The sequence below is a fragment of the Neolamprologus multifasciatus genome, chromosome 1, assembly GCF_963576455.1.
Source record: "Neolamprologus multifasciatus chromosome 1, fNeoMul1.2, whole genome shotgun sequence".
Classification (NCBI taxonomy): Eukaryota; Metazoa; Chordata; class Actinopteri; order Cichliformes; family Cichlidae; genus Neolamprologus; species Neolamprologus multifasciatus.
Genome location: NC_140439.1, coordinates 18,312,136 through 18,338,918, shown reverse-complemented (window position 1 = coordinate 18,338,918; position 26,783 = coordinate 18,312,136). Strand labels below are relative to the sequence as shown.

Sequence of the window (26,783 nt, the reverse complement as noted above, 5' to 3'; positions counted from 1 at the left end):
ATATATGCCTACAGTATATATATATATATATTTACTTCAAATTGGACTCAAATTCGATTGCCAGTCGACATCTTATTGTTTTTCAGTGCAGGGGACTGAATTGTTTGTTTGGTTTTTTTCCCCCTTCCACATTGAAGGAATCTTACTGAAGGTTTGATACAGTTGGTTTAAGGAGGTGGCAAGACATGAACCCAAGAAGCAGCAGCAGCAGCACATTTTTAGAGACGTTCTTCCTACACTTCTCACTCTGTTCTTCCTTTTCTTACCTTTTGTAACTTCCTCTCTTACTGAGCACCACCTCTCTCCTTCCAGCCTGAGGGAGATCTATGCATGTTCTTTACTCAGGTCCAGTAGCCTCCTCGGTTCCTTCCTCACATCTACTTAATATCTTTCCTTTCTCTGTGCACTCTTTGCACTCACACAAATAAGCAGTGATGCCTTATCTGCAGATTATTCACTTTTCATTAAGAAAAAAAAAACTAAGTTATGATAAATTATGGTATAATGTCATTTGTTTTGCCATTTTTTGTGAACCCTCTGTATAAATAAACTTGGGTTTAGCACACGCAGAAACGGTTGATAAAAGATAACAAAGGTATGCTCTTCTTTTATCTGCTATGCATTGCTTAAAAACAAAAAACCATCTGAGAAGAAGTGGCTGTAAATAAAGCTAGCATATTGCCTTGTTTCTTTTTTGTTGTAAATGAACTTTTTGTATGTCTTTCTTTTTTGTATAAAACTTAGAGAAAACATGTTTTAAAAAAGCAGAAGGAAGTGAAAGTGGTTATCTTTGTATTATGGGCATACCTTCAAGCCTTTGAATTGTAACCTAACAATAATACATCACACCTTTTCTACCGATATGTTGCCACCGCTATTTTATGGTCTCAAAAAGGTCGTCTTTTTTTTTTTTTTTTTTTTTTTATTTCTATTTTTATTACTTTGTCCACGTAGGGTTAAGGAAAGTCTTTGCGGCTCAGATGCATTTAAAACATCTTCATTTGGAAGGGTGTGCTCTCAAAGTGTCCCTCTCACTGATTTCTGATACTGGATGCTATATTGTGTGCCCTTAAATGTATTTTTGTACTAATAGACAATATATTACGTATGGCACACCAGTACTGTTTTACTTTTAGATATAACACGGCTTTATTGGATATTAGCTCTTCACTTGTGGCTGACTTTTTTTTCTCCTCTGCAACACAATTTTAAGTATACCACTGTATTAATAAATAAAATCATTTTTAAATTAAAGAGTGGGTAAGGATTTAGTTATTTTTTTTAACCTACAGGGTTTTGTATTTCCGCCGCTGCTTTCTGAGTGGAAATGGGCTCCCTCCGAAGGGTGGCTGGGCTCTCCCGTAGAGATGGGGGAAGGAGTTCAGCCATCCAGGAGGGGCTCAGAGTAGAGCCGCTGCTCCTCCACATCGAAAGGAGCCAGTTGAGGTGGTTCGGGCATCTGATAAGGACGCCTCCTGGGTGAGGGGTTCTGGGCATGTCCCACCGGGAGGAGGCCCGGGGACAGACCCAGGACATGCTGCAGAGATTATATCTCTCGGCTGGCCTGGGAATGCCTTGGTGCTCCCCCAGACAAGCTGGAGGAGGTTGCTTGGGAGAGGGAGGTCTGGGCTTCTCTGCTTAGGTCTGCTGTCCCCAGATAAGCAGAAGAAGATGGATGGATGGGTATTGTATTTATATATAATATGCAGTATAGTGCAAAAGGTTTTAAGAAACTGCCCATTTCTATATTCTTTTCAGATAATTGGTCATAACAATGACCTCAAACACACTGCTAATGCAGTAAAAGCATACCTGGATATAAAAACAAAAGGTCCATAAGACTCACTGCAACAAGTTTTATGGAAAAATGAGACCAAATTGGAAATTTGTGGTTAAAATTATGGTCAACATATACAGAGGAGTTCAGAAGAGAAGTGCAACACTCACTATCTACATTGGATTTGTCAGAGGTCAGATTTTGGCCCACCATGCAATTCCATTGGAAAAGTGTCTGATTGGCATCATTTTTCAGGATGACAACGATACCAAACACTCTGCCAGTGCAGTAAAAGACAGAAAAACGACACCATGACACTGTCAGTCATGGATTGGCCTCCCCAGAGCCCAGACCTCAGCATTATTGAAGCAGTGTGGGATCATTTTAACAGAAAACAGAACAAAACAGCCAACATCCAAAGAAGAGCTTTGAGTGTCCTTCATGAAGCCTGACGAACTATTCCTGAAGACTGCTTAAAGAAATGAAAAGAAAGCTGCCTGACAGAGTTCAGACTGTGTTGAGGACATCTTTCAAATAACCAGTTTAATAAACTGTATTTTTGTTTGAACTATCCACGTGAATGCTTGGCTATATTTTATTTCAGCGGCTGATGCATAAAATATGATTTTATCGTTTTATCATGGACTTACAGTCATGAATGGATTATAAAATATATTTACACTATTTAAAGGTTTCAGGGTTAATAAAAAAAATGTAGCACTTAGTAATCAGAAAGCAGTAAGCAGCATCTATGACACACAGTACAGAAAGAAATGACACTAAAAAGGAAAAAAACAGATTAGGGTAAAAACAATAATCACCGCTGCTTACCGCTTGGTGGCGCTGGTGAGCTGTGAATGGGTCTTTTCCGCAGGACGGGGCTAATCTTTCAGCTGTGATTTTGATGTGAACGTACCAAATCGTCATGGAAGTAACGTTTATTATTATTTTTCCATGTATCGACGCGACTTTAATGGTTTTTGCTTGGTTTCTTTGAAATATTTTTCATAAAATGCGTGAAAAAACCACGCAGCACCTGAAAAACCGGTTTAATACAACATCTGCAGAGCTGAAGGAGCCTTGCAGGATGCAGGTTGCTATCAATCCCTATGAACCGTGAGGTCCCAGCACAAGTTGAGAAATCTTGTTTGGATATGTTAGTGATCACAATTAATATCCATTCGTATCGGACTTTGTTTTGCATGGCAAACTCAGACCTGTGACATATTTTACTGATGATAATTGGAAGGTCTAACTCCTCGGAGCTCCCCCGTAGTGAAGCTTTACTTGCGTGATGAAGGACAGGACAAAGTCAATGTTAGATGCCCCGATGGAGCTGCTGGAGCTAAGGTTAATCCGCACTCACTTTAAGCCATGAAATCCAGACACACGTGGACTTAAAATATCAGTTTCTTTCATTTATTTTAGTGAACCAATTACACACCAGGAGGAGTAACAAATGGCGGGCAGATTTTCTTTATTATTACTAATATTTTTAGTCTTTATTGTTTCCTGATAGCGCAGGAGTCCTCCCCTCCTTCACCATCAAGAGTAAAACACACTCCGTGTAGCCCGCCGCCATGTACACGCACAGAGTGGCACATCTCCAATACGCAGTGTGCATCTCCTGTCCTGGCTGTTAGATTTGCTGTCGTCTGTGAAAAGCACGGCTGGTGCCTCTCACACCGAAGAAGAGAAAAGCCGCTCGCTCAGACCTGAAAGGGGGGGTGTTCAAACACTTAAAGACCCAGAAAAAAAAGAAACCCATCAGCGTGGGCTCAAACGTTTAGGCTTTTTAGTGCGTTTAGGAGGAGTGTGGGCTCATTGTGTGTGTGTGTGTGTTTTGTCCACGCGCGTCTTTATCCAGGCTTCAGCCCTCGCTTTTGAGTTGTTGGAGAGCCTGCAGAGGCGAGCATGACAGGCTGACAATGGTGCAAGGCTGGCTGACAGCAGGATGAAGCGTTTGGGGCTTTTTCCCTCTCTTTGCGTCTTGACTTTTCAGGAATGGGCTCTTGTTGGAGCAGTCAGCGAGGAACTCCGGAGGTTTATTGTCCGTGTTTCGACTTGAAGACGTTCAGAACATCTGTGCGTATTTTGGTAAACATCCGGTGGCTCGTCCAGCCCGCTCTTTGCTCACCTTTCTCCTCCCATCAGCCGCAGAGCATCTCTAATTGGAGGGACTCCGAGCATCTTAAGTGATGGAGAAAATCTTCCACATCGGACTCTGACTTCGACTCACGCCGTTTGCCAGATCACTGCGGGCCAAATACGCGAGGCTTCTGTTTCTGATCGGATGTTGTTACCTTTATTTGCTACACCTGCATTTGTGTAACCCGGTTCGGTCGCATCGTTTCGTCACAATGCCGGTGAACGCGCTGCCCCGCGGCGGCAGCAGTGGCTTAGGCGGCCCGGGGTCTCTGAGCCCGGCGTCGCTGTCCCGCAGTCTGTCCCGGCTGAGGGAGTACCGTACCCGGACGAGGATCATGCTGGCTCTGGGAGTCTCTCAAATGGTCCTCGGGAGTCTCATCCTGGCTGTGAGCTTCGCGGCTCTGGCTCTCACCACATCACCCAGAGTCCGGCACTCCTGTCCGTTCTGGGCAGGCTTCTCAGTGAGTAAAACACGCACAATACACGCATTAGGAATCAGTCTGGATCTGAATTATCTTCAGGTGTTGCAGTCTAATTGGAGACTAACATCATCGGGTTTATTTTATTTTCCAAAGCATGTGGAGGAAATTGGCTATTTAGGGAACACTAAGTTGATTTTTTTGTAACATAAGGATTTTAGAGGGCTCTAGCTGGTTTGTCTCAAGGAGAGAGCCAAATCACTTGGCGTGGTAGTGCCATGACAGAAAGAAATTAGCTTCTAAATGAATTTTTGGAGGACAGAGCCAATCTTATGCAATTAGCTTTGAGGATACAGAGCCTCTGTGGAAACCAGTGATACCACACACACACACACACACACACACACACACACATAAAAAGATGAGGATATTTTAAAGCCTTCAGCACAGTAAGATACAGTAAGATACTTTGGGATAATCTTTTTTTTTTTCTTTCTGTGTGAAATTTTCATGCTGTTTTCCGTAAATATTCATGAACACACACTTCCTTGTTTTTTTTTTTGTTCGTTTTTTTTTTTTTATCCTACCAGAGACCTCGAGCAGGGCTTGCTCCATTAATTATAGAGGCGGTGGGACACAGTACAAGGGTGAGGGGAGGTGTGCAGCATGAGGGCCATCTGCCTGTGTGTGTGTGTGTGTCTGAGAAATAGCATGCGTCAGAGCCTGTGTGTGGGAGTGTATAGGGAATAGTAAGCAACCGCAGGGATCAGAGTTCAAAGGTCAGCGTACGTTCTTGATCAGTGCCTTGGGCAACTTTTCTGCAGAACGTGTTACAGGTCTACCAGCCTGTTGTGGTGCACGTTGGAAATCTGAAACCTGCATCTTTTGTGCCTTGATTCAGCTGTGCACGAGTTTTCCAGCCCACGTGCCTCAAGTTTGCAGAAAAAAAAACAGTCCTTAAAATTTAATATAATGAGATAAATCATAAAAATGAGTCTAAGAAAAAGCAGATGAGAAACAAGCATTTCCGTCTTCAGGAAAACCACAAAACCTGCCTAGTAACCGATGGCTCCAAACTCGAGCATGTTCTCAAGAGTGCTTCACTGTTTGTCTTTTACACGAAAGTAGGTTTGCAATTAACATCAGTGAATACTGTAACATAATCTCAGGGGGGAAATGAAATAAACGAATCACACAGAAGAAAGATTTTGCCTCTCTAATCCTGAGATATCCTTGTAAAATGTCCCAGTTAGCTACCTTGTGGCTTGAAATCAATCCTCTGTCAGGTCATTTCAGAGGAAGGATGGTGTGTAACGTTTGGAGAAAATGCTTTGGTTGAGAAAGGTGCTGGAAACAAATAGCTCACCAGCAGAAAGAGACCATCGGACACTGTGGCGCCAAAACCCGAGATAATGCGGTTGAGTTGAGCTGCCTATCTGGAGACAAATGATGGCAGTGATTTGCCCACAGGCAACGAGACACTGAAAGTCACTCTTTGAAATATCGAGAGCTATAAAATGCTCAGAATGACTAAAACATTTCCACAAGGCTTTTTTTGTTTCTTTTTTTTGGTCATGATAAATGTTGCAAAAAAAGAAAGCAGTTTTTCAGCACACTGATGCCTCGCACCAAATTGGTCTTAAAGGAACATGTTGCAGCTATTTCAGCTTCAAAATCATTTTGATGTTTCAGTGATGTGTAATTTGTCACCTGATACCTTTAACACCTGTTCCTGTGCTCTGTATCTTGGGTCAAGTGGGTATGATCTCCCAGAAGCGTGTAACACGTTAAGCCACGATGCCACACACTATGAACTATTAGTCCTCAGCTGGCTATAAGTTTTCATTGTTTCTTTGTTCTCTCTTGCTGGTTTGTCATAAATGAGACTCTCTGTTGTGTATATGTGCAGAGCAGCCTGTGTGTGGCTTTTTGCTAGCAGTACTTCTGATAAACTAAAGCTTTCTCTCATTTGTTTTTATGATAGCTTTTATATCAGATGTTTGGTTAAATTACATTTTACACCAGTCATTTCTGTGCAATATCCTATATTCCTCTACCTTGTGAGTCAACGTGGTTTCTTGGCTTCTGATGGAGCCTTCGCCACTTCCAGAGTGAAAACAGGTGCAGCAAAGCATCACTTTGTGCATAATAGGACTTGAAATGTCAAATTATAATATCAGCAAGAAAAATGAGCGAGTTCAATTTAAAGAAACTACATTTGCATTTTGCAAGAAGATGATGAATCTGCAGCGTCTTGATCAGGTAGAACAAGAAGCTTTTTGCAGCTCTGTTCTGTCAATTGACTCAATAATAAGATGAGTGTATTTGTACACAAAAGCCCACCATGTATAGTTTTAAAGACTTTGTAGAGCGAATCTGAGTTTTGATACAGAACGTGTCTGTCTCCATCGCTCGATGTGAGTGAATGTTGTTTTTGAGCAGCTAGCAGTCTTCATGGTGTGAAGACAAATATGTATCCCGGTCAAAGTGACTACACGAGCCTCGCCTGCTGCTGACACACGTCCCGGACGCCGGGGGTAAAATGATAACGCTGTGCTTCTTAACAGCAAGGTAATTTAGTTAGTATTGAACCTTGAAGCCACTGAGCTAATGATGAAGGTGGCAACAAATAGTCAGCCTATGTACTTATTTGTGTGTGTGTGTGTGTGTGTGTTTGTACTCTGGGAGTGTCTGCGTGCAGTAACTGTGGGACATCATTACAGATCTCTGTGTGATGACTTGTGTTGTGCGATCTCAATAATAATCTCGATAATGCTTTCCCTAGCTGCTTACCCTAACCATCAAAAATGAATGCCCAACCCTAACACTTAGCCTAAATCTAACGATAACCTAATTGTAACTCTGACACTAAAACCACATTTTGAGCCTCAAAAGTGCCTTCAAACTCGTGGAGACAGGCATTTTGTTCCCATAAGTGACTGTTGGCCCCCACAAGTATAATAGCATGCCAATTTTCTGTCCTCACAAAAATGTCTAAAGGTGAAGACGCACACACACAGAAACATTAACACGCTTATCCCACCTCAATGTTTTGCATACCTCCCTCAGACCCTCCTGATTTTCTCCACTCTGGAAAAAATATTTTTTTTGCAGCTTTGATGTTCAGAGTTTGCACACACACACACACACACACACACACACACACACACACACACACACACACACACACACACACACAATTGCCTGGTCTACAAAGATAAATCCTTCGAATATCTTGCACTTTCTCACAGCAAACCACAGCCCAACCAAAAAGACGACTCTCGGCCGCAGCGTCGAGCACCGCAGGCTCTGCGCGAGGCCAGAAATCCCAGCGCATTTACCTGTTGGCTGCGACTCACACCACCCTGCCAGGTTTGGTTAATGAATGAGACGACATGGCCGAGCGAGCCAGAGAGCGAGCCGCAGCTGTCAGCAGCTGAGATGCAGAACAAATTACCGTCCATCTCGCATCTCCTCGAGTTAAACCTGGAACTTATCCAAGCGCCCGGACACATAATACACAAACACAAACTGCTTGTCTTTTTTTTTTCAAGAAGAAAGGCAGTTACGTGAATATTGAAATCCATCACGGCGAGTTATTGCAGGAATCGTTTACAAATTCAGACTCTCTCGGTCTGAATATTCCTTCTCCTCATCTCTTGAGCTCTGGAAACGGATTTTACTCCTTTTATTTTCCCCTCCCCCGCTTTCCTGGTTGTGTTAAAGGAGAGGGATGTTGCTTCTGTGTACAGCTAGAGCCTCTTTAAAAGTAACAGTCCAACATACCACATCTACAGACTAGGCCATAACAAAGGCAGCTTTAGATGGTATTCTTGGTTTTTGTTGTGCGGCAGCTCTTTCTGCTGCATTTTCAGCACCGACCGTCAGCAAATTTTGCGCTAATCTGCTCAAGTGTGTTAATGTGTGGGACTGTTTGTTGAGTGTTCTTGTTGTGTTGCAGGCACTTTCTTTCTTTGTATGTGTGGAAAGAGGGCGAAAGCCCATGTTGAATGAAATATGGCAACACAAAAGTTGTCCTGTCTTTCTGTCTCTTTGGTTCTCTGAGGTGTGTTTGATATCCCCGTGTTGGTGTTGTTCCCAGATTATCAGTATGTTGGTCCAGGTCTAACATTGCAAGTGACCAATCACATTTTTATGATGCCATAGTTTTGGGATGTGGCTAAAAACCTAAGTAAACGATCCAACAAAAGGGGGTGATTAGAGTTGGGGTTGGGGATTAGGATGTAATTGTGGTTAGGGTTATGGGGCTGTTGTTAAAGTTAGAGTTATATCTATAGCTTTGGGGTTAGGGTTAGTGTTTGGCGTGTAGTGTGATGGCATTTCTGCATCTCAAAACTATTACATCACAACAATGAGATTTGCCACCTGAAATTTTGAATCTGGACCAGCTTTAGTTGTGGTGGTCCAGGAACAACACCAACACAGGTTTGTGTGTTCTCTAACTTGTATTGGATAGAGGATAGTTCCATGTCCTGGAACTGGAATTCCTCCAGTGGCTACTTGAAGCTGGCTCTAAAAGTGGGTCAGTTGAAGTTTTGCAGACACATGACCACTAACCATGTGAGGTTAACTTATTCACCATTTTGGATGTGTGGCAATCGCAATGACAATGTAGGATCAAATGAATGAGGTCCCAATCACACATGCCTAGAGACTGGTCTGCAACCATCTTACAACCATTATTTGCAAAGGAAAAATAAGTTCATGAGAGGTTTCTGGAAGTTGATAGCATTCTCTGGGAAACTTAAGAGCTACACGCCGGCCTACAGACTGATCAGAAGCTGTGATGTGTGCCATAAACTGGAAATGGATAAGGTTCATTTTTAAGGCAGTGTTGTAGACAACTTGTTTCGTAAGTCAAAACTTCTGCATTTCCAGTGTGCGTGGCATTTGTTTCAAGTTTTTCTACTGCTGGTGTAGTAGAAAGCAAGTATCTGCAAAAAAATATGAAAAACTACAGACAACCGTGCCAGCAACCAGAGCAGAGGAGGTTTTTTGGTCCAGCACCTTCTTTGCAACTGATTCACCCAGAGGCAGCCGGTCATCTCCGGAAACCACTGTCAACCAGCTGGGGAATCTACATAGCAACCAGTGGTTGCATCGTGTTAAATATGGCAGAAAACTCTGGAGAAATATGTGTGTAGCAGCATGTGATAAACCAGTAATCATAGATACCAATGTTCATTAAATGGCAAATGTTTGGAGCGTAGTACACAAAACCACAGATGGTTTCACCCTTTCATAACAGCTATAGTGGGATTGATAGGCTTAGGGCCTGCCATGATTGACAGGTGTGCCGACACAGGGAGCTGTTGCAGATAGCTTGTTTGCCCAGGTTCACTTCGACTAATTGGAGTCAATGAGCTGAACCCTCTTCAGCCTGTTTGTGCTGTCTGGAGCATTTTTAATGGAATGATCTGACTAATAGTGTGGCTCAGTTTGTGCTACACACCATCTAAGAAGTGAAGTACTTCTGTTACATATGCTACTTAAGCTAGCAAACTTGCTAACCACGCTCGCTAGCCTTAGCTTATAAATTCAGCCGGCACTTCAACCTCTCATCTGGATGTAGTAATTTGTTCTTCCAAAAAACAAAAGACGTGGATAATGCATAAACTCTACTGTGAAATGCTCAAAAACTGTGACAGGAGCTTCAGAGCATGAGTTTCATTAGCCAAGGACCTCTTGTAGCTTCTTTGGTCTATATAGCACATCTGTCTGAGCACTTGCATGGCCAAAATGCTTTCACTTCATCGAAAAGAGTATGATTCAAATATACTTTAATTTGGAAAACTGGGAAAATGCTTAACATGAAACAGACAGACTAGTGTATATATAATAGAGTACTTCTATACCTTTACTTGGAAATAATATTATTTGAATGGTTTTTGATCGAGACATATCTAATCATAATCGGCTGTAGCTGTCTATGGTTTGTATTACACCTTCGTTTCTTATGAAGGAGACCAGTGGGTTCTAGTAGTAAATGAAGGCAAATGTGCAAAAATTGTTTTGATTTCTTCACTTATTTCTTTTCTTTTCTATTTTTTACTACACACAAGTGTGAATCAACATCAATTAAGTGGCGTATTAGGCTTAAGCAGTATCCAGGCAACAGGTTTCATGACACAAGCACACATGTGCACAAACACAAACACAGGTCTGTAGTATTGTTGCTGTGGAAATCGTGATGATTTTGACAAAAAGCCTTTCTGTCTGATGCAAACTCATGGCTGTTGTCAGGAATACTGATGACATATTTATTAATAATGCTTTGCTTTTGGCTCATGACTCATAACATGAAAGCAGACAGAGAAGAGAAGTATAAATGTTACACTCTGTAAGCCTTTCTCTGCCTTTAAAGTGAATATCAGTACTTTCACCTCAGTGTCAAGTGAGTCTGGTGCATTTCTAAGGTTTCTTTGTGCGTGTGTTTAGAAAAGGGTTCGCATGAGCAATAGTTTCAGGTCCAATAAAACTCCAAAATATATAAATCGGCACGTGAATAGCTCACACTTACATGAGTGATTGGTAGGCGTTTTTCAGCAAAGTAACTTACGTCCTATTGGTGCTACTCTCTGCACTTTGCCTTTCATTAGAGTAACTTCCTTCTTGTTTGAATCTGTGCTTTTGGTGCTACTAAATATGAATATAAAATGGAATATTTTTGTTCAGCACTATAAAGAGAAGATTTTTTTCTGTTATTTAGTTGCTTTTTTGTGCATCAACTGCTTCCCCAATCAAGTTTTGTGTCATGATACACAATGATGCCTGATTCACATTCCCTGGATTCATCAGCGTACAGGGAAATATTAATGCGTCACTTCACTCAGTGTAGTAAAACACATTTTCCCACTTTAAAAATAAAAAATAAAATGTACATATTTGAAATACTCATCTCTAGCAGTTTTATTTGCGATGGTTTGAACTCAGATGTTTTTGGAGCGTCTCCAGAAATTGCATAAATGGAGTAAAAGAGGACTGTGATCCTGCAATTTTCAGTGCTGCAAATGCAATAGTCACAGAAAAAGAGGACACAACCGCAGGGCACCAAACACAAGCAAAATCTCAGACTGCAGTCATAAACAGGCAGTCGGACAGGAGCAGCCAGGGATAGCAGGTAAGCAGCATAAAACGGATGAAAACTCAACACTAGGATGATGATCGGAAACCAGACAGTAGGAAATAAGAAGAAATTACAGGAAAACATTATTCCTGGGAGTTCAAAGACAGTCTGATAAGATGAAAGTAAACAACAGGTGGTATATGTAGCAGAATGACTGATTGGATAATTAGCAGCAGCTGGTGTATAAAACTGGAGGGACCCTGAACAAAGACCAGAAGTAAAACTACCTGAAATGTGAGGAGGTGAGCGATTTCAAAGTAAAACTGGAACTAGTAAAACACAACCTCCAAACTTTAAAAAATGAATTATATTCTGGATGAAATGACTCTTAAAAGGATCACAGGTTGTAGAGCAGGTTTACAGATAATTTACCTAAACCCACTCAAAGTCTTTTTTTCTCTTTCTCTGATATTTAGGGCTGTGATCAGAAGTTTATGTAATTTGGGGCTTTTAAGATTTCTTTGTGTAATTTTGAATGATTTTACTGGAGAGGTGGGAATCACCAGACACCCTAGGATACGCTATTATTATGGTTTTTAAAATTCTGTGTTGAGTGCCGAGTATTTGTGCTAATTTATCACTTTTTTCAACTGCAAATTATGTCCTCAAAGTTAAACTGTCAGTATCTGTTTTATCTAATAAGATAAAGGTATCTCACTTCAGCAAGCATGCTGGCACTGTTGCTAAAACCTGCGATAAATGTTGTCATAAGACAGAGTCAGTCTGCTATCAGTCTGCAATTTAATGGGGTCAAGTTGGCAATTACATGCAATCTGTTTCTAATAATACAGCAATTAACTGTGACAAATTGTTGAAAATCACATATCAGTTGCTAGACAGAAGTCACATTTAACTATTACATTTGTGCTCAGCAGCCTTCCTATTCTATAAAAATATAACCAGAATACAAACAGCCAGTTGGGTTGAGACCCCTCGAGTTGTGCTCATTGACAAAGACTCATTCAGAGTGATGGCAACATGTTGGAAATCTGTCTGCATGTATAAATTAGACAGAAATAAAAAATCTCTGAGAGCTGCCCTTTAGTCACCAAAAGTTGCAGCTGGTTGCAGACTTATAAAAATTAGATGCAATCTCTAGGCAACCGATTTAAAAAAACAACAACATTTATTTGATTTTAGATGAAAGGAAATTCCTTTGCTAGCTTTTCTCATGTGACTGATCCATTAGCTTGCTCTGATTTAGGAGGTCACGTTGTCAAGCTAAATTTGTCCAGTGTTGGACGTTTTTTCAGTTTAGCCGATTTAATGTAAGTTTGCTCGGATAACATTATCTCGGGATGGTGGTGCATGAGATTTTAATAAAATGTTTATATCTAGTGTCCTTGTATTGATACAATATTGTAACGCAAAATACTGAAATACTATGCTTGATCACTTTCCCCCTCCCATTGTACAGTGATTTAAATTACTAAAAAACAAGAACTGAGTCCTTTTATTTTTATTTTAGATTTCATTTTGGATTTTCTCCAATACGTAGTCAAAAGTATCCATACCGGCTCAAATATATACAGACAATCACACAATCAATGTATAATAGTGCGTTGAGTTGACCATAAAGCTCTGTTTTGCTGTTCTCATGCAGCCATTAGTTCCAGCCTGTCGACAGAGAACGTGGCTACTCATGCACACGTTTGATTGATTGAATTGCATTTTCAATCGCAATTTCATCTTCCAGCAACTGGGAAATCAAATTCATTAAGATTTTAAAATAAATGTCTCAATGTTTTATTCATTGCTTTTTTAAAAAAAAAAATACTGTGATCTCAGTATTTTTTATTTTTTTATATATTATTTGCAGGGTCTGAGTTGCTCCTAGCTCCTCAGCCACTCCACTCATCGTGTCAGCTCAGATTAAATGGAGGCTGTGGTCAGCACACATGCTCTGACTCAGACCAGACCACTCGTGGCTGATCCGCCTCCTCTTAAATCTCATATTGATCAGCTAACAAGATGGGCCCTGATCAATCATCTGATTTGTGCTTACTTTCATTTTCACTCTGGCCGTCGGTGGTTTTCTAACATCTCTGCGGTGATCTCACTCGCGTGTTTAATGCATGCGTGTGGTGTGATGATGTCATGTAGTTTTACAGTCCATCCCGAGGTGTTGCTGAACCGCTGTAATTCACTTTCCTTCCAGACTTTTCCATATTAAGTAAGTAGGCACTCAGCCTCGTGCTACTTATTACTCTGAGGACCCTCCAGTGCCTTCTCCCCCCTACTCCAGTGCTACCAGTGAGCACCATAATGGTGAAGAGAACAGTGTGTCCTTGCCACCATTTCACACACACACACAACACACACTGTAATATTTCAAGTTGTCAGCTTCATCTAATTCCTTTGCGGTTACTCGCCCGGGCGCGTCCGTGCTTTCTGCCTCACCTCGCTCCTCCATTAGCTCGCATCGCTGATATTTTTGGGTTTCTCTGTTTTCAGCACCACGACCAGGACGATCTGAGCTTCTTCAGGTCTCTTTGTTACATGTTGTCCCAAAAAAAGCACACAATTAACCAAGCTGGAAAAACTGGCATGGTCCTACGCCTGGCTGACAAAGCAGTCATCTGTGAAGTGGAAAGAAAAAAAAGATAAATGTTGGGGTTGTATTTCAGTGGGAGATCTGACAGTATTAATTGTATCCACTGCGGCCTCTTGTTGTGTTCTTTGAGGAGAATAGATAAAGGGAATTTTCTTTACAACATTTTGAACAAATAGTCTCCAACAAAGCCTGTGCCAAAATGATTGACAGCATTGATTAATCCAAAAAAAAACCCTCAAAACAAAAACAAAAAAACCACCCACCACCATAGTCCTTTGCTGCTGGGAGATAAAATGTGGTTCAATAAATTAAATAAAAAGCATATCATGGTATTGGCTTGTCAGATTGGTGCAACCATACACACCAGTTTGAACATTGTAGGTCTGATACGCTGTAAAACTTAAGAAAGACGACCAAAATTGTGAAATTCGCTCTGACTAAGAGGCTCAATCCAAAAAAATACGTTATCAACTGTAACTGTAACCTGTGAACTCCACATGTTTTTAAACCATTAATCAATGAGCCAAAGAGTACTTTTCTTTCTATCTACACGTCCCGTATCTCATGATCTCATCACTTCCCGAACCAACACGTGCACGCCAACACAGCGCGGGCTTTTCATGCTATTTTGGTCCTGTACAGTATGCGTCACGTTTTCAGAGGTGTTGAATTAGATGGTGATATAAACGTGTTTCATAATTTTATCACTAATCAAAAATGAAGCTTGAGGGCTATTAGGAACATTTGTTGGGATATTCCTGCAGCTTTGCAGCATTTCAGATTTAGTTACACAGAAAAATATTTGGGGGTTAGAAATAATTTTTTATATTTTTTTAAACAAGTTTTAATGGAATGCCCAGCGATGTACTGGTAATCTGTCCATAGTGTACCCACGCTCCTGATTTCAAAATAACCATTGACAGAGTTCACACAGAGGGAGCGCCTATCCTGCCTCCTCGCACTGTCTGCTCAGGCAGCTCTCTCAGGTAAACCAATCAGTGAGACTGCTTCTGACACTGACTGTCTCCTGCATTGTGCTACATGTGGGAGAGGACAACTCTGGACATGTCCCAATGTGATTCTTCAAGGAGACTCCAAAATACAGGTGAAAACTGCCTCAAATTTAGAAGGAAGTGTGACGATGCATTAGCCCTATACAGACTGTTGACCTGTCATACTAAGGCTACTAGTGAATGAAAACTGGGATATGCTCTATGACCCCGCGTCCTACAGCATATGGATGGATGGTGTGGAGACATGAATCCAAGTCCACTGAGAAAAGTCCTCACAGGGAAAAAAGGAATGATCTTCTACCCATTTAGTGTCTTGAAATATTATTTTCAGAGAGGGAGAGGATGTAGATTTCTTTTAAGAATATTTAACAAGTCAATTAAAAGTTAAGACTTTCTGTGAAAAGCATATTATCATAACTGGAGGGGATCCCTAAATTCCTCACATTGATTAAACACATATCTTTACTCGCACATTTTATCTCTGCATACAGTCTTTTATATTCAAAGACAATTTTATGCACACCCAAATACAAAAAACCCAGCAAAAAGCCTACATTATGCATGGCTTTGATCTCCGAAGAGTGGAGCTTGTTGACGTGCGATGAAAGCTGTAGGTTTTCCCTTCTTTTGGATGTTTTCAGACCCGAGCTGACCCCTGTAAATATGTCCAGGAGGACAGAGACAAGAGAAAGCGGGTTCACGTGTTTAGGGAAATAGTTTCATGTTTGGAATGCTTGATGTATTTCTGTGTGCAGAGATCACAGATTCCCTTCATAAATCCTCCGTTTTCTCTCCTCCTCTGGCTCTTGTTTTGCGGTGTGGCTGGGCGTTAGTCTGACCCACAGCCTGGGACGTGTCAGACAGAATGCTTGATGCTGCACTTCTTTACAAACAGCTCTGACCCGGCCGCCAGCAGGTCTGCCTGCAGACTGTGGAATAGAAAAGGCCAGCAGGGTTGAACTGAGCTGAGAGGAGAGAGGGAGGCTGAAAACGACCAAAGGCAAATGTCTAACGTGATACTTTTTTATTCTGTTGTCGGTTTAGAAGATGGAGGTGTCACACTAAGAGAAACACTCGCAGGTGGTTCAACTATTCGACACCGGTGCTTATGTTTTATCTTGCAACTGTATTCATGTCAAATGTTACAGAAAAGAGGGGCTTTATGAAGCAGACCTGTGCTTTATATAGTCTGAAAGGCTAGTTTTCAGTGGAGAGATGTTTACTACTTTCTTGTGGCTGAAAAAGCTTTTTTCGTCAGCATGCTGCAACAAGCCATGAATAGTATGGGGGTCTAATAACAGACAGCCAGCCAGACATATGGAGCTTTGTTGATGTGTTTGACTTTTATCCCCTACCTGCAATTGAACTGTATCTTCTTCCTGGTGTAACAAAGCTGCCTGCCGACCCTCCCTGCTGCTTTCTATAGCTGATCACTGGAAAAGCCTGCTGACTGCAGTCTCTCTTTGTTCTATGATTAGCAACTAGTGTTGTTTGGGATGGTGCTTTTATGTGTGTACACATGTGGGAGGGGAGGTCACAGGTGTTTGACTATGCCCCTCTTTGTATCTGTCTATACAAGGCTGGAGTAGGACTAAGAGATCTAGCTTGTGCACCTTTATCTGGTTTGAATGTTGTCTAGAGTGTGTGTGCACACAGGCTAAGCAACAAAGTGGGTTTATCATAGCTACAGGCGGCGCATACTCCTCTAGAACTGAAAGCAGGGTAAGAAGAGCGAGCGCGAAACATTTCTTTGCTCTGAAGTATTTATTCTTTTATCTTATTCTCTTTTCGTCTCCCACTCCCACAAAAAGTAGCCGGCCTCTCTGCTGAAAGTGGTTTCAAGAGGTTAATCAGACTGTACGAAAGGTCATTCGAGAGCACCAGGACAGCCTAAGAGGCATTTCCGTTATAACACAGCAGCATAACAGTGTAACTTCCAAAGCGAGAGTCAAAATGAGACTCATTCCAAGAGCAGAAAACTTCTTTCATAGTCACAGTAATATTTTGGAAGGCATATATTTATAAGCAAAAGGAAATAAAAAAAATCCAGATTCGCACAATAATACCAAGAACTCCAATCACTTCCATGTCTACATGTGTATAAAACCAAGCACCTAGCCACGCAGACTGCTCTCAGGAGCTAAGTGAAATTCCTCGGTACTAAATCCAAGGAGCTTGGAAAGAAAAGTGACTGGACTTGTTTAAGTTTTCTGAAGACGTTTCGCTTCTCAGATGAGAGGTGAAACTTCTTCTGTTCTAAGACTAAATGGTCGAGAGTCCCGGGTATTTAAACCCTGGGATGTGGGAGTTGTCCCTTAAAAGGGTAATTTGAGCCATTATTGATCATGTGCCTCATCACATGAGCCAAGCTGTGAAAAAAGGTTTCGGTCATTATCAGCAGAGGTTTCAGGTAAAACCATTGTGAGACCTTGCTTCATCCTATCATGTGACTTATTAAGAACAACTGATGGAGAATGTGAGTGGTCGTTAAGGCGCCTGGAATGGGATCTCCAAACTGGAGTGTAGGTGGCAGACAGTTGGTGTCGTAAGCTTCCCCCTCTGTTCAAGGATGGTCAATCGCAGTGAATGTAGATGGCTTCTTTCACTCGTCTTTCAAACCATCTGTCTTCTATGTCCAAAATGTGAACACTGGCATCCTTGAAAGAGTGACCTTTGTCCTTTAGTTGCAGATGTACCGCTGAGTCTTATCCTGTCCAGAAACTTAAAGAAGTCCAGTTGTTTTTTTCCCCAAGCTCTTTAGATTACTATGACCTGCATGACCGAGAACCTACACAGACATCTCGCTACTAAATATTCCACAGCCGGTTGTTCGTGGTATTATAACGAAGGGAAGTGATTGGGAACAACAGCAATTCAGCCATGAAGTGGTAGAGGATGTAAAATCACAGAGATACTGAGGCACATAGTAGTCAGAGGTCACTAACTTTCTCCAGAGTCTATTACCTTCAAACTTCAAGTCTTAATGCTTTAGCACACCAAGACATTTCTGACAAATTCATTCTCCCAACTTTGTGGGAACAGTTTGGGGTTGGCCCCTTACTCTTCCGACGTGACAGCGCACCAGTGAATAAAGTGAGGTCCATAAGGACATGGATGAGAGAGTTTGGTGTGGAAGAACTGAACTGAGTGGAAGAATTGAGTCCTGACCTCAATCTGATGGAACACCTTTGGGATGAATTAGAGCACTGCGAAGCCTTAGTGCCATACTTGAAGTGTAAAGTTAAAAAAAGGTTTTATAGTTGGTAGTGGGTGGATATCATAGATATCAGAAAAGCCATTGTGCAGTGTTTTTCAAATTTTAGGGGAGTTGCAGTTGGATAATAAATATCTGTTAAAATTGGGCCATATTTCCTTATTTTTTGTCATATGTACTGTTACGGTGTTGGATTCTCACATTAAACGTGGCTGAAGTTTCCAATAATGAAGTCAGTTTGTATTTACAAAGAAACCTTGCAGCTAAGAGCTTGTTTTCTATTCTTCTTCTGTATGGTGATGACTGTAAATATACTTACTATCCTTATTATGTTCTTCTCTGGCACACAGCTCCTCTCACCTGCTGTTCAAACCTTCTGTTTGCAAATGGCTGCCAATCAGAAGCAAGTTTGTGGAGAAGTTTAAAGAGAGAGGAGCCAGAGTGAACTCAGGAGCTGCAATAAGGGCTAGTTTAGATTTCTAAGACCAGTACTTTTACACATTTTATTCTGATCGGATATTCTGATATCTCGCCTGATAGTTTTTGTTCTTAAAGACACCTTCACTCCGTTTTCTTGCAAATACCACACAGAGTTTGCAGAGTGCCAAACTGGTGACTAAAGGATGTTTCTCCCATCTCTCCTTTTAAAATTTCTGTTATAAATGGCAATATCATTAGAGTAGCAAGTAGCTAATATTGGTCCCAGCCTCCCAGTGAATTGCCAATAAATAATAAATAAAGATCATTGTGGACTGTGAACCATGCAGGTTTTAACTCTGTCAAAAAAAGCATCCACTGGCGCCAAACGAGGAGGGACGAGGCTTCAAAAAACATGTTTTATTCAGCTATTTGACCTTTTAAGTTTTAATGCTAGTAGGCACCGCTATTGCTCACCTGTCTGAGCTGGCAACCCATGTGAAAGCTGCTTCAGAAGCCTGAGTCTGAAGTCTGGCCCCACACTATTTCCTGCGTGTCACTCACCTGCACTCTCTCGCTGTTTTCCCATCAATTCTATATTGTAAATTCTATATTTTTAATTCTATACTGTAAATAAAGGTGATGATGATGATAAAGTATAAAATAAAGATTCAAAATCCCCAAAATAAATATTAATAAAGAAATGCTGGTAGGATCAAAATGAGGAAAAACAGTTACTGACAGAATCTGTTGAGGACAATTATCTTAGTGCATCAGAGGGATTAAGTGGAAACAGTGAAAATGTTCATTTTAAACTGCAGCAAGGACAAGCCGAGCTCATAAATGTATGTATTTATAGTTTGTGTGTAAGTTAATTAGGGATATATTTGGAGCAGGTTATAAAATACATTCACCACAATTGCAAGGTCCCCTCCTGCAAGAATATCTTGGATCTTTTTTTTTTGAGGCTGAAAGACTTTCTTATGGGTACCAAGGATGAAATCAGGCTCTCTGGACAGGTGAGCCTTGAAGATAAATTCTTCGGGTCAGAGGTCAAACCTTTAACGACAGTTAATGGCTTACAAGAGGTCACTCGATCAGAGGGAGCATTTACCGTTCAGTGGAAAACACACACATGCACACACACGTAGCAGAGCAGCGATCAGATTTTTCACCTAATACATAACATAATGGCTATTGTCTCCCAGTAGAGTCCAGCAACATAATCTTTAAGTCATTCTTCATTTAAATGATGCATTTCTTTGTGGTTTTCTGCTCTTCTTGTTGTTTGATCGATACTGATGGAGCTGGCAAGAGCGAGGCAGGCCAATAAATTAATATCTGGACATTTTCCAAGGACTTGTGCATATTTGTGCATCTGCCCGAGTGTGTATATGAGTGTAAAACAGAACCAAAGAAGCCGGAGAAGGAGGAAACAAAGTGCAGCACTGATTGATTTAACAGTCGAACACATCAAAACTTAAAAAGGGGGGAAAAAAACATAAAACATTTGGGCATCTTATTTTCACTCCACATTGTCGTCCTGCTTTGTAACTTCACCTTTGCTGCTCTGTGTGTTTGCTGGCAGCCTCTCACTGCACACCTTGGTTTTAGTTTCTCTTTTTAATTGTCTTGTAGTAAACACTGATGGCTTTGTCTTCTCAGATTAGCATATCTTCATCCCCGTATTAGCTGCTAGTCCCATTTTGCATCTTTGAGTATCTGTTGACTTTGTTGTGGTGCACTGGAAAGACATCAAAGATTTAGAGGAGATGAATTTTTCCTCAGTGTTTCTTCCTACAGCGAATAGTACTAAACGCTAATTTATTTCACGCGGTCCTGAGGCTGAAGTGGATTGTGAGAGTTTGTGTTTTCCCTCTTAATTCACGAGTAGATTTTTTTCTTTCCTTTTTAAAAGAAACAAAAGCGATAAAATGAGAAGAGGAAGAAATGTATAGTGAAGTAAAAGAAGAGGTGCGGATTGCTGCAGAGGATGATTGGCAATGTGGGTGTTTGCTCAGCATGAAGGAGGCCAGCTGCCCCCAGGCCATCAGCTCCTGCCTCAGGTTGATATTTGCAGCTCCTTCTTGCCAGTGTTTCCTTTGGCATTGCTTCAGCTTGGTTAGCATGCCTCATCTCCCTCCTACCCGCTCATGAGCTACACTCTTTTTGATCCGACTCGCTGCCTGTTTCTGTCCCTGGAGGTTACGTCTCTGCAGGATGCACATTTCAGCTGTGGCTGCAGGAGTGCGAGCACTTCTGGGAATGCACTTTTAAATTTCAGCGAAGGGAAGGGTCGGTGGTGGTGGGGGGTTTAGTCCCCACTGACAAGCTTAGTAGACAATGAAGGATTTATTTCAATTTGAAACATTAGACAGTAGATACATCTAAAAGCAAGCCTTTCCTTTCTATTTTGAAAAAAATGAAACCACAGAAACATAGAAAACTTTTCCACTTTATAACTTCAATAACTCTGTACTCAGCACAGGTCTTTATTGATACTACAGCACTGCAGAGCAAACCTCCAAAATATGCTGTTTATAAGCTTTTTTTTGTCACTAAACATTATAGTCGGTGCTTAGTAAGGGAGGACCAGAGCCAGGAATCTCTCTGCATGAAACTCTCTGCTTGTGTTTATTTTAGAGCTGGAGGAGTGGGACTGGATAAACAGAGCAAGGAAGTATTTTTGATAAATAGCATTTTCCTTTTTAAAGCAAAAATATCTTACAGTCTGTGTTTTTACTTTTTTTCTCTGTCCATCTGGTTTAATGTGGTTCTCTATTTTTTGCATAGACTATATATAAAAGATGGACAAAAACAGTGAAACCAGTGTTTGCCGTCTTAAACCTGCATTCTTTCCAGTCCCCATCAAATACACAGATTAAATAGAGGTCTGTGGGAAAAAACGACTTTCCTGCTCACCAGATTTATCCCCAGTAAACATTTTCCAGATGAATTTATGGTCTACGAAGCGGTTCATAATTTAAGCTGTGACTATGTTGTGATTTTTTTTTTAATTATTCAATTTTTTCAAATAGGTAAAAGATGAGAAAGACATTCACATTAAAGAAAGAAACAAAAAAAGAACAGATAGAAATGATGAGCTTTGGTTGCATGTACAAATGATTGGGGGCAGCCTTACTCATGTTTTATACTATCTAATCACATGCTGATGAGAAGAATCAGCTGTGGATAAAATGCGAAATTAGAGATCGTGTTTTTTTTTAACCGGGTCAGTTTTCTCTTGAATGTTCTGTTAACAAACTTGATTAATTGATAAATTTGTGACTACTTTGTGCTCCTCTATTTCTCATTCAAATCCAACCTTAAAAGCTCACTGCGTCCCGTTCAAAAGCCGAGATGGAGACGAGCATAATTAAGACTTCAAAATTGACTGCAGCCATCTTTTATATACAGTCTTATAATATTTAAGGTGACCACGCACCAACTTGTTTGCTCCTGTCTGAATAGAAAGAAACAGAGCAGGTTTCATCTAAATACTTAATATCTCAGAGTAATCTTTTCAGTTTTCTCCCGACTTTAAAAATCGATGCTGTAAAACTGTTTGACGAGCTTTTCACGGGTGTTTTTGTTTGATGTGCCACTCTTTCTTATACCATTGTATTTCAATTGTGAAGAAAGCTGTGGGCATGAAAGTGGACAGCATGCAGGGTACAAAGCTGCAGTATTAGAGGCTGCTGCAGGCTGTCTGAGTAATGTAAGAGCTTCTCTGATATTCTGCTATTTTCTGGGCAGGAGACACTTAGCAGTACTTTGGGATTTTGATATGGTGTCGCGGAAATAAAAAATAAAACTGTTTTCCAGGAAAAAAAATTAAATCACATCACCATTTTGCAGCATTTTAGTGCTGCAGGAAAAAAGGGAAAATTCTTTGACACAAATTCACCACAATCAGCAGCCGAGTGAAGACATATGGAGGGCTAACACCTAGAAAATCACTTGTTGCCTTATGAGACTGTTTGAGCTACCAGCTCGGTGCAGTACTTTCATGAATCCTCGGCACACGTGCTGCATTACAGTCACACTCGGTATTCCTCCAAGAAATAAGGCTTATGATACAGCGTGGAAGCATCTCGATGTGCTGACGAGCCACCTACAATTGTGAAAACCGAAGCAGTATTGTTGCTAAACATCTGCTTTGATTGTGACCTTGTCAAGGTTGGTTACTATGGCAACCGGAGACAGTTACCATGGCTTGTTGCTGTTCGGCATTATTTGAAGGCGGTGAGGGAATTGAGGTGGGGTATGCGTCTTGTTGTCTGCTCAAATGGGCATTAAGAAGAAGAAGAGGGCGACGTAGGAAAGAGAAAGCTCTCCCAGCGAATGAGGATCAGAGTGTCAGGCTCGTCTGCGGTGAAGTGACAGGCAGACAAGAAATATGAAAGCAATGGCACAGCAAAGGGCTAAGAGAAGAGTGACTTCTATTAGTGGGACGAGGAAGGAGAGTGAAATGTTTTTTGGTTGAAGTCAATTACAGCTGCGGTTCAGTGGACTAATGAGTCTGCTGCCTCTGTATCCTTCTCATTAGCTGCCACTGGAGGACTAAAAAAGTGTTTTGACAACTCTAGTTTGTACATCTGTTTGTGTGTGTACCGCTGGTTTCTCCTGTACTTTCTGCAGGATCCTTCAAGCCATTAGACCGGACAGGATAATAAGCGTAAAGCCATGTCTGTATTCTGCACCATCTCTGGAGCTTGTTTTTTCTCTATGAGTCACTCTGTTTCTCAGCTCACAGTCTTCTGTGTGGTGGGGTTTTTTTTCTGCTCCTGTTCCTCCATTACAGCTTATTCACCATTGTTGGTTGCCCCCAGCAACATGATCAAAAGTAGTGACATTTTGTTAGTAGCAAGACACTGCATCAGATAGGTCCTACCAGGAATTATGCTCGTACTGGATCACTTTTGCAGTGCGTTTACATCTACGGTTAAGGTTGGCTGCCAATTCAGGGCATGGTGGTGTTATTGGTGTTAATTTGGTAGCAAAAATAAAGGAGAATAACTTGGCGATTTTATTTAATGTACTTCATGTATATGATGTTTGGCTGTGGCCTTTCTGAGTGAAGTTCGTGTTCTCCCTGTGCCTGCGTGGGTTTTCGGTTAGTGTTACCTCCCACACTCCAGAGTCACGCATCTTACCTCAGATTGATGATTCTAAGTTGGCGATAGTTTTGACCATAATTTGTTGTCTTCCTCTCTGTGTTAACCTTGTGATAGACTGCCAGTTTACCCTGCTTTTTGCTCAAAGTCAGTATATATACAACCGCGATTGACTGGTTTAAGAAAACTGGTGGCACATGAACAAGAGAGTTTTCACAGGACTCTGTGTTGACCTGTGAAAGCATTTATTTTCATATTCCTGCACACATAGTAATCTGAATAACCTTAATACAGTGACTCTGAGAGCGTGTCTTAGATACTGACAAAGCTATCAGTGTGCAGTTTGGCAAAATGAGCTTTCTGTTGACAAGTATCATAAGAACAAGTCTTTCTGCACAAGTTTATGTTGTATCCGCTGATGATTAAATTACACGAACAAAGATGGTGTTTCAATACGGATTAAAATTTTATACTGCATCCGCTGTCGTCTTTGGCACTATAATAATACATTGTTTTAGGATCACTGTCCATCGGTGATCTGGTTGGCGAGTGGGTTGTTCATAACACATCAAAGGAGACCTCAGGGTACATTTGAAGCTGTGCATGTGGGGACGGTGCAGCAGCTGTCTTTGAACAGCTGGAGTCAAAAAACAACAGAGGACCTGTGAACTTCAAACATGGAAGGGCAGCAGTGCTTTTGAAACATGACAAGTAAGGATCTGATGAGAATGTCACACTGTCAGTCAGAGCCAGAGCAGAGTTGAACCTCTGCTCATGAAAGCATGTTACCTGGGCTGCACGTCACAGTGCACTTCCTGAAATTTGTATTTCTTTTTAAATGGCCAAATTTCATACCGTGCCTTAAAATGATATAATAAAAACAAGCACAATTCACCAGTGTTGCAACAAATAATTGCATTTTTTGAGACTCTAAGCCTCCCCGGTCTCTCAGTGGCAAACCACAGTCAGAACGACATGTTAACTTTTGCACCTTCTCTTACCTGATCAGTGTAACAATATGGTAGGGGGATCAAGGAGTTGGGAGAGGACAAAGTGAACAAGCTGAAGCATGTTAAATTAGATTTTGTCCACGCAGTCTGGCTGCGATGTTCTCACATCTTCTAAGAGGACAAATTACAAAACAAAACTCATGGCGGGATTGATTGTCCCTCATGTGGGGCTGTGCCCAGAGCTTTGTTCAGAGAAGCACTGCTCAGAGGTGATTGTGTTGGAGTTTGAATACTGATGTGCTGCATTTGCAAGTGTTTGCGGCAGGATGGGCTGTAGATGTAAGGCTATTTGATGAATAATCAATTTGTAGATAGATTGTTGTAGAGTTTCAAATATGAGAATTTGTGTTATTTTCTACCCCCCTACCACAGAAACACAGAATCTGATTTTTAAAAAGAAATAGGGAGACAAAAGCGGATTCGTGATGTTGGTTCTGCTCCTGATGATACAACTCATGCCAAGTGATATATAATAACAGGATTTAACTGATGCTAATGGCATCACTGTTTCTGCTTATAGATCAGAATCTTCAATAAAATCCCTATTGATAGCTGAATTATTTTCTGTGTGGAAAATAAGTAATTTTTTTACCTCTGAGTCTGAACAAAGTGTGTAAAAAGAGCCCGTACACGTCGCAGTTGTGTAAAAGCAACACATGCAAATTCTGACTTAATCATTTTGCAAGAAACATAAGAAGTAAAATGCAAACACTGACAAATGGAATGCGATTCGAGTCAATCCAAATCACAACAACTGTTGCCTCAAGCCACTTTGTAAGGTAAAGACCCCACAATAATACAGAGATAACAGAGAAACCCCCCAAATCAGATGACCCCATATGAGCAACTGCTTTGGCACCAGTGGGAAGGAAACTCCCTTTTAACTGGAAGAAACCTCAGGTAGAACCAGGCTCAGGGAGGGGCAGCCATCTGCCATGACCAGTTGGGGGTGAAGGGAGGAAGACAAGACAAAGACACACTGTGGGAGAGGGCCAGAGTGTAATAATAACTCATGATTAAATACAGAGTGGTGTATAAACAGAGTATAAACACATATTGAGTGAAAAAAAGGTGAGTGAAAAAGAAACACTCAGTGATAAGCGTCAATTTTTGGCTACATGTATCTTAAGTGGAGGCAGAGGAGTGTTTGTGTGTGTGTGTGTGTGTGTGTGTGTGTGTGTGTGTGTGTGTGCGTGGATGTGTGAGGTGAAGTGTTGACAGGAATCCCATTATTAGCATCCCCCTCCCCACACAGTGTGTCCTTCTGTGTCATTTTCAAGATCCAGCTGATGTTTTTATCCATGCAGAGACTGTATTTTAATATCAGGTTTAATGCTGTGTGCTTGCATGTGATTTAGGTTGATTCTGTGAAGCTTCAAGGTGAGAATTTGGGCATACTCATAATGACTCAAGATAGTTTAGTGGATTTGCCTTTTTGCACCCATCAGACCATGAGAGGTTGTCAGACCAAGACTCTGTATATGCACAAAGAAACTTTTGCATGGCTCAACAATGACTACCGTATTTCCCGGACTACAAAGCGCACCTGAATATTAGCCGCACAAGCTAAAATCAGGGGAAAATCCTGTTTTGTACATACATTAGCCGCACCTGACTAAAAGCCTCAGGTGTTTCAATGTTGACTTATCATATGTAAGAGAATATGCACAAAGGGAATTGTCAGGAAAGAGATGGCTCTTTGGAGACACACCCCTTTTATTAATATTTTGAAAAACAAGTTACACATTTGCATAACTTTTAAGGTATATGTACAAGTACCGGTAAATACAAGTACGAAACATGTACTGTGCTTCATAAACGAGTAACAAATGTAGTACATAACAATAACCTACAGCACACCAGAAAAATAGATTCGGACTACCTTTTAGGCTCAGGTGCAGTGACACCAGCTTTAACAAGAAGAAAAATCAGTCATTCACCACCATCTTTCTCTTCTTCCTGCGCAC

The 26,783-nt window shown here is 41.1% G+C and overlaps 1 protein-coding gene across 2 annotated transcripts in view; it reads left to right on the top strand.

Moving 5' to 3' along the window:
• Positions 1–1,370: 1,370 nt before the first annotated feature.
• Positions 1,371–26,783, top strand: part of entrep2 (endosomal transmembrane epsin interactor 2) — a 111,803-nt gene continuing 86,390 nt past the window's right edge. For both annotated transcript variants that reach the window (XM_085183448.1, XM_085182697.1), the window contains exon 1: positions 1,371–4,386. In XM_085183448.1, the coding sequence (XP_085039574.1) occupies positions 4,138–4,386 (249 nt within the window). In that variant the 5' untranslated portion in view covers positions 1,371–4,137. The remainder of the gene's footprint in view (positions 4,387–26,783) is intronic.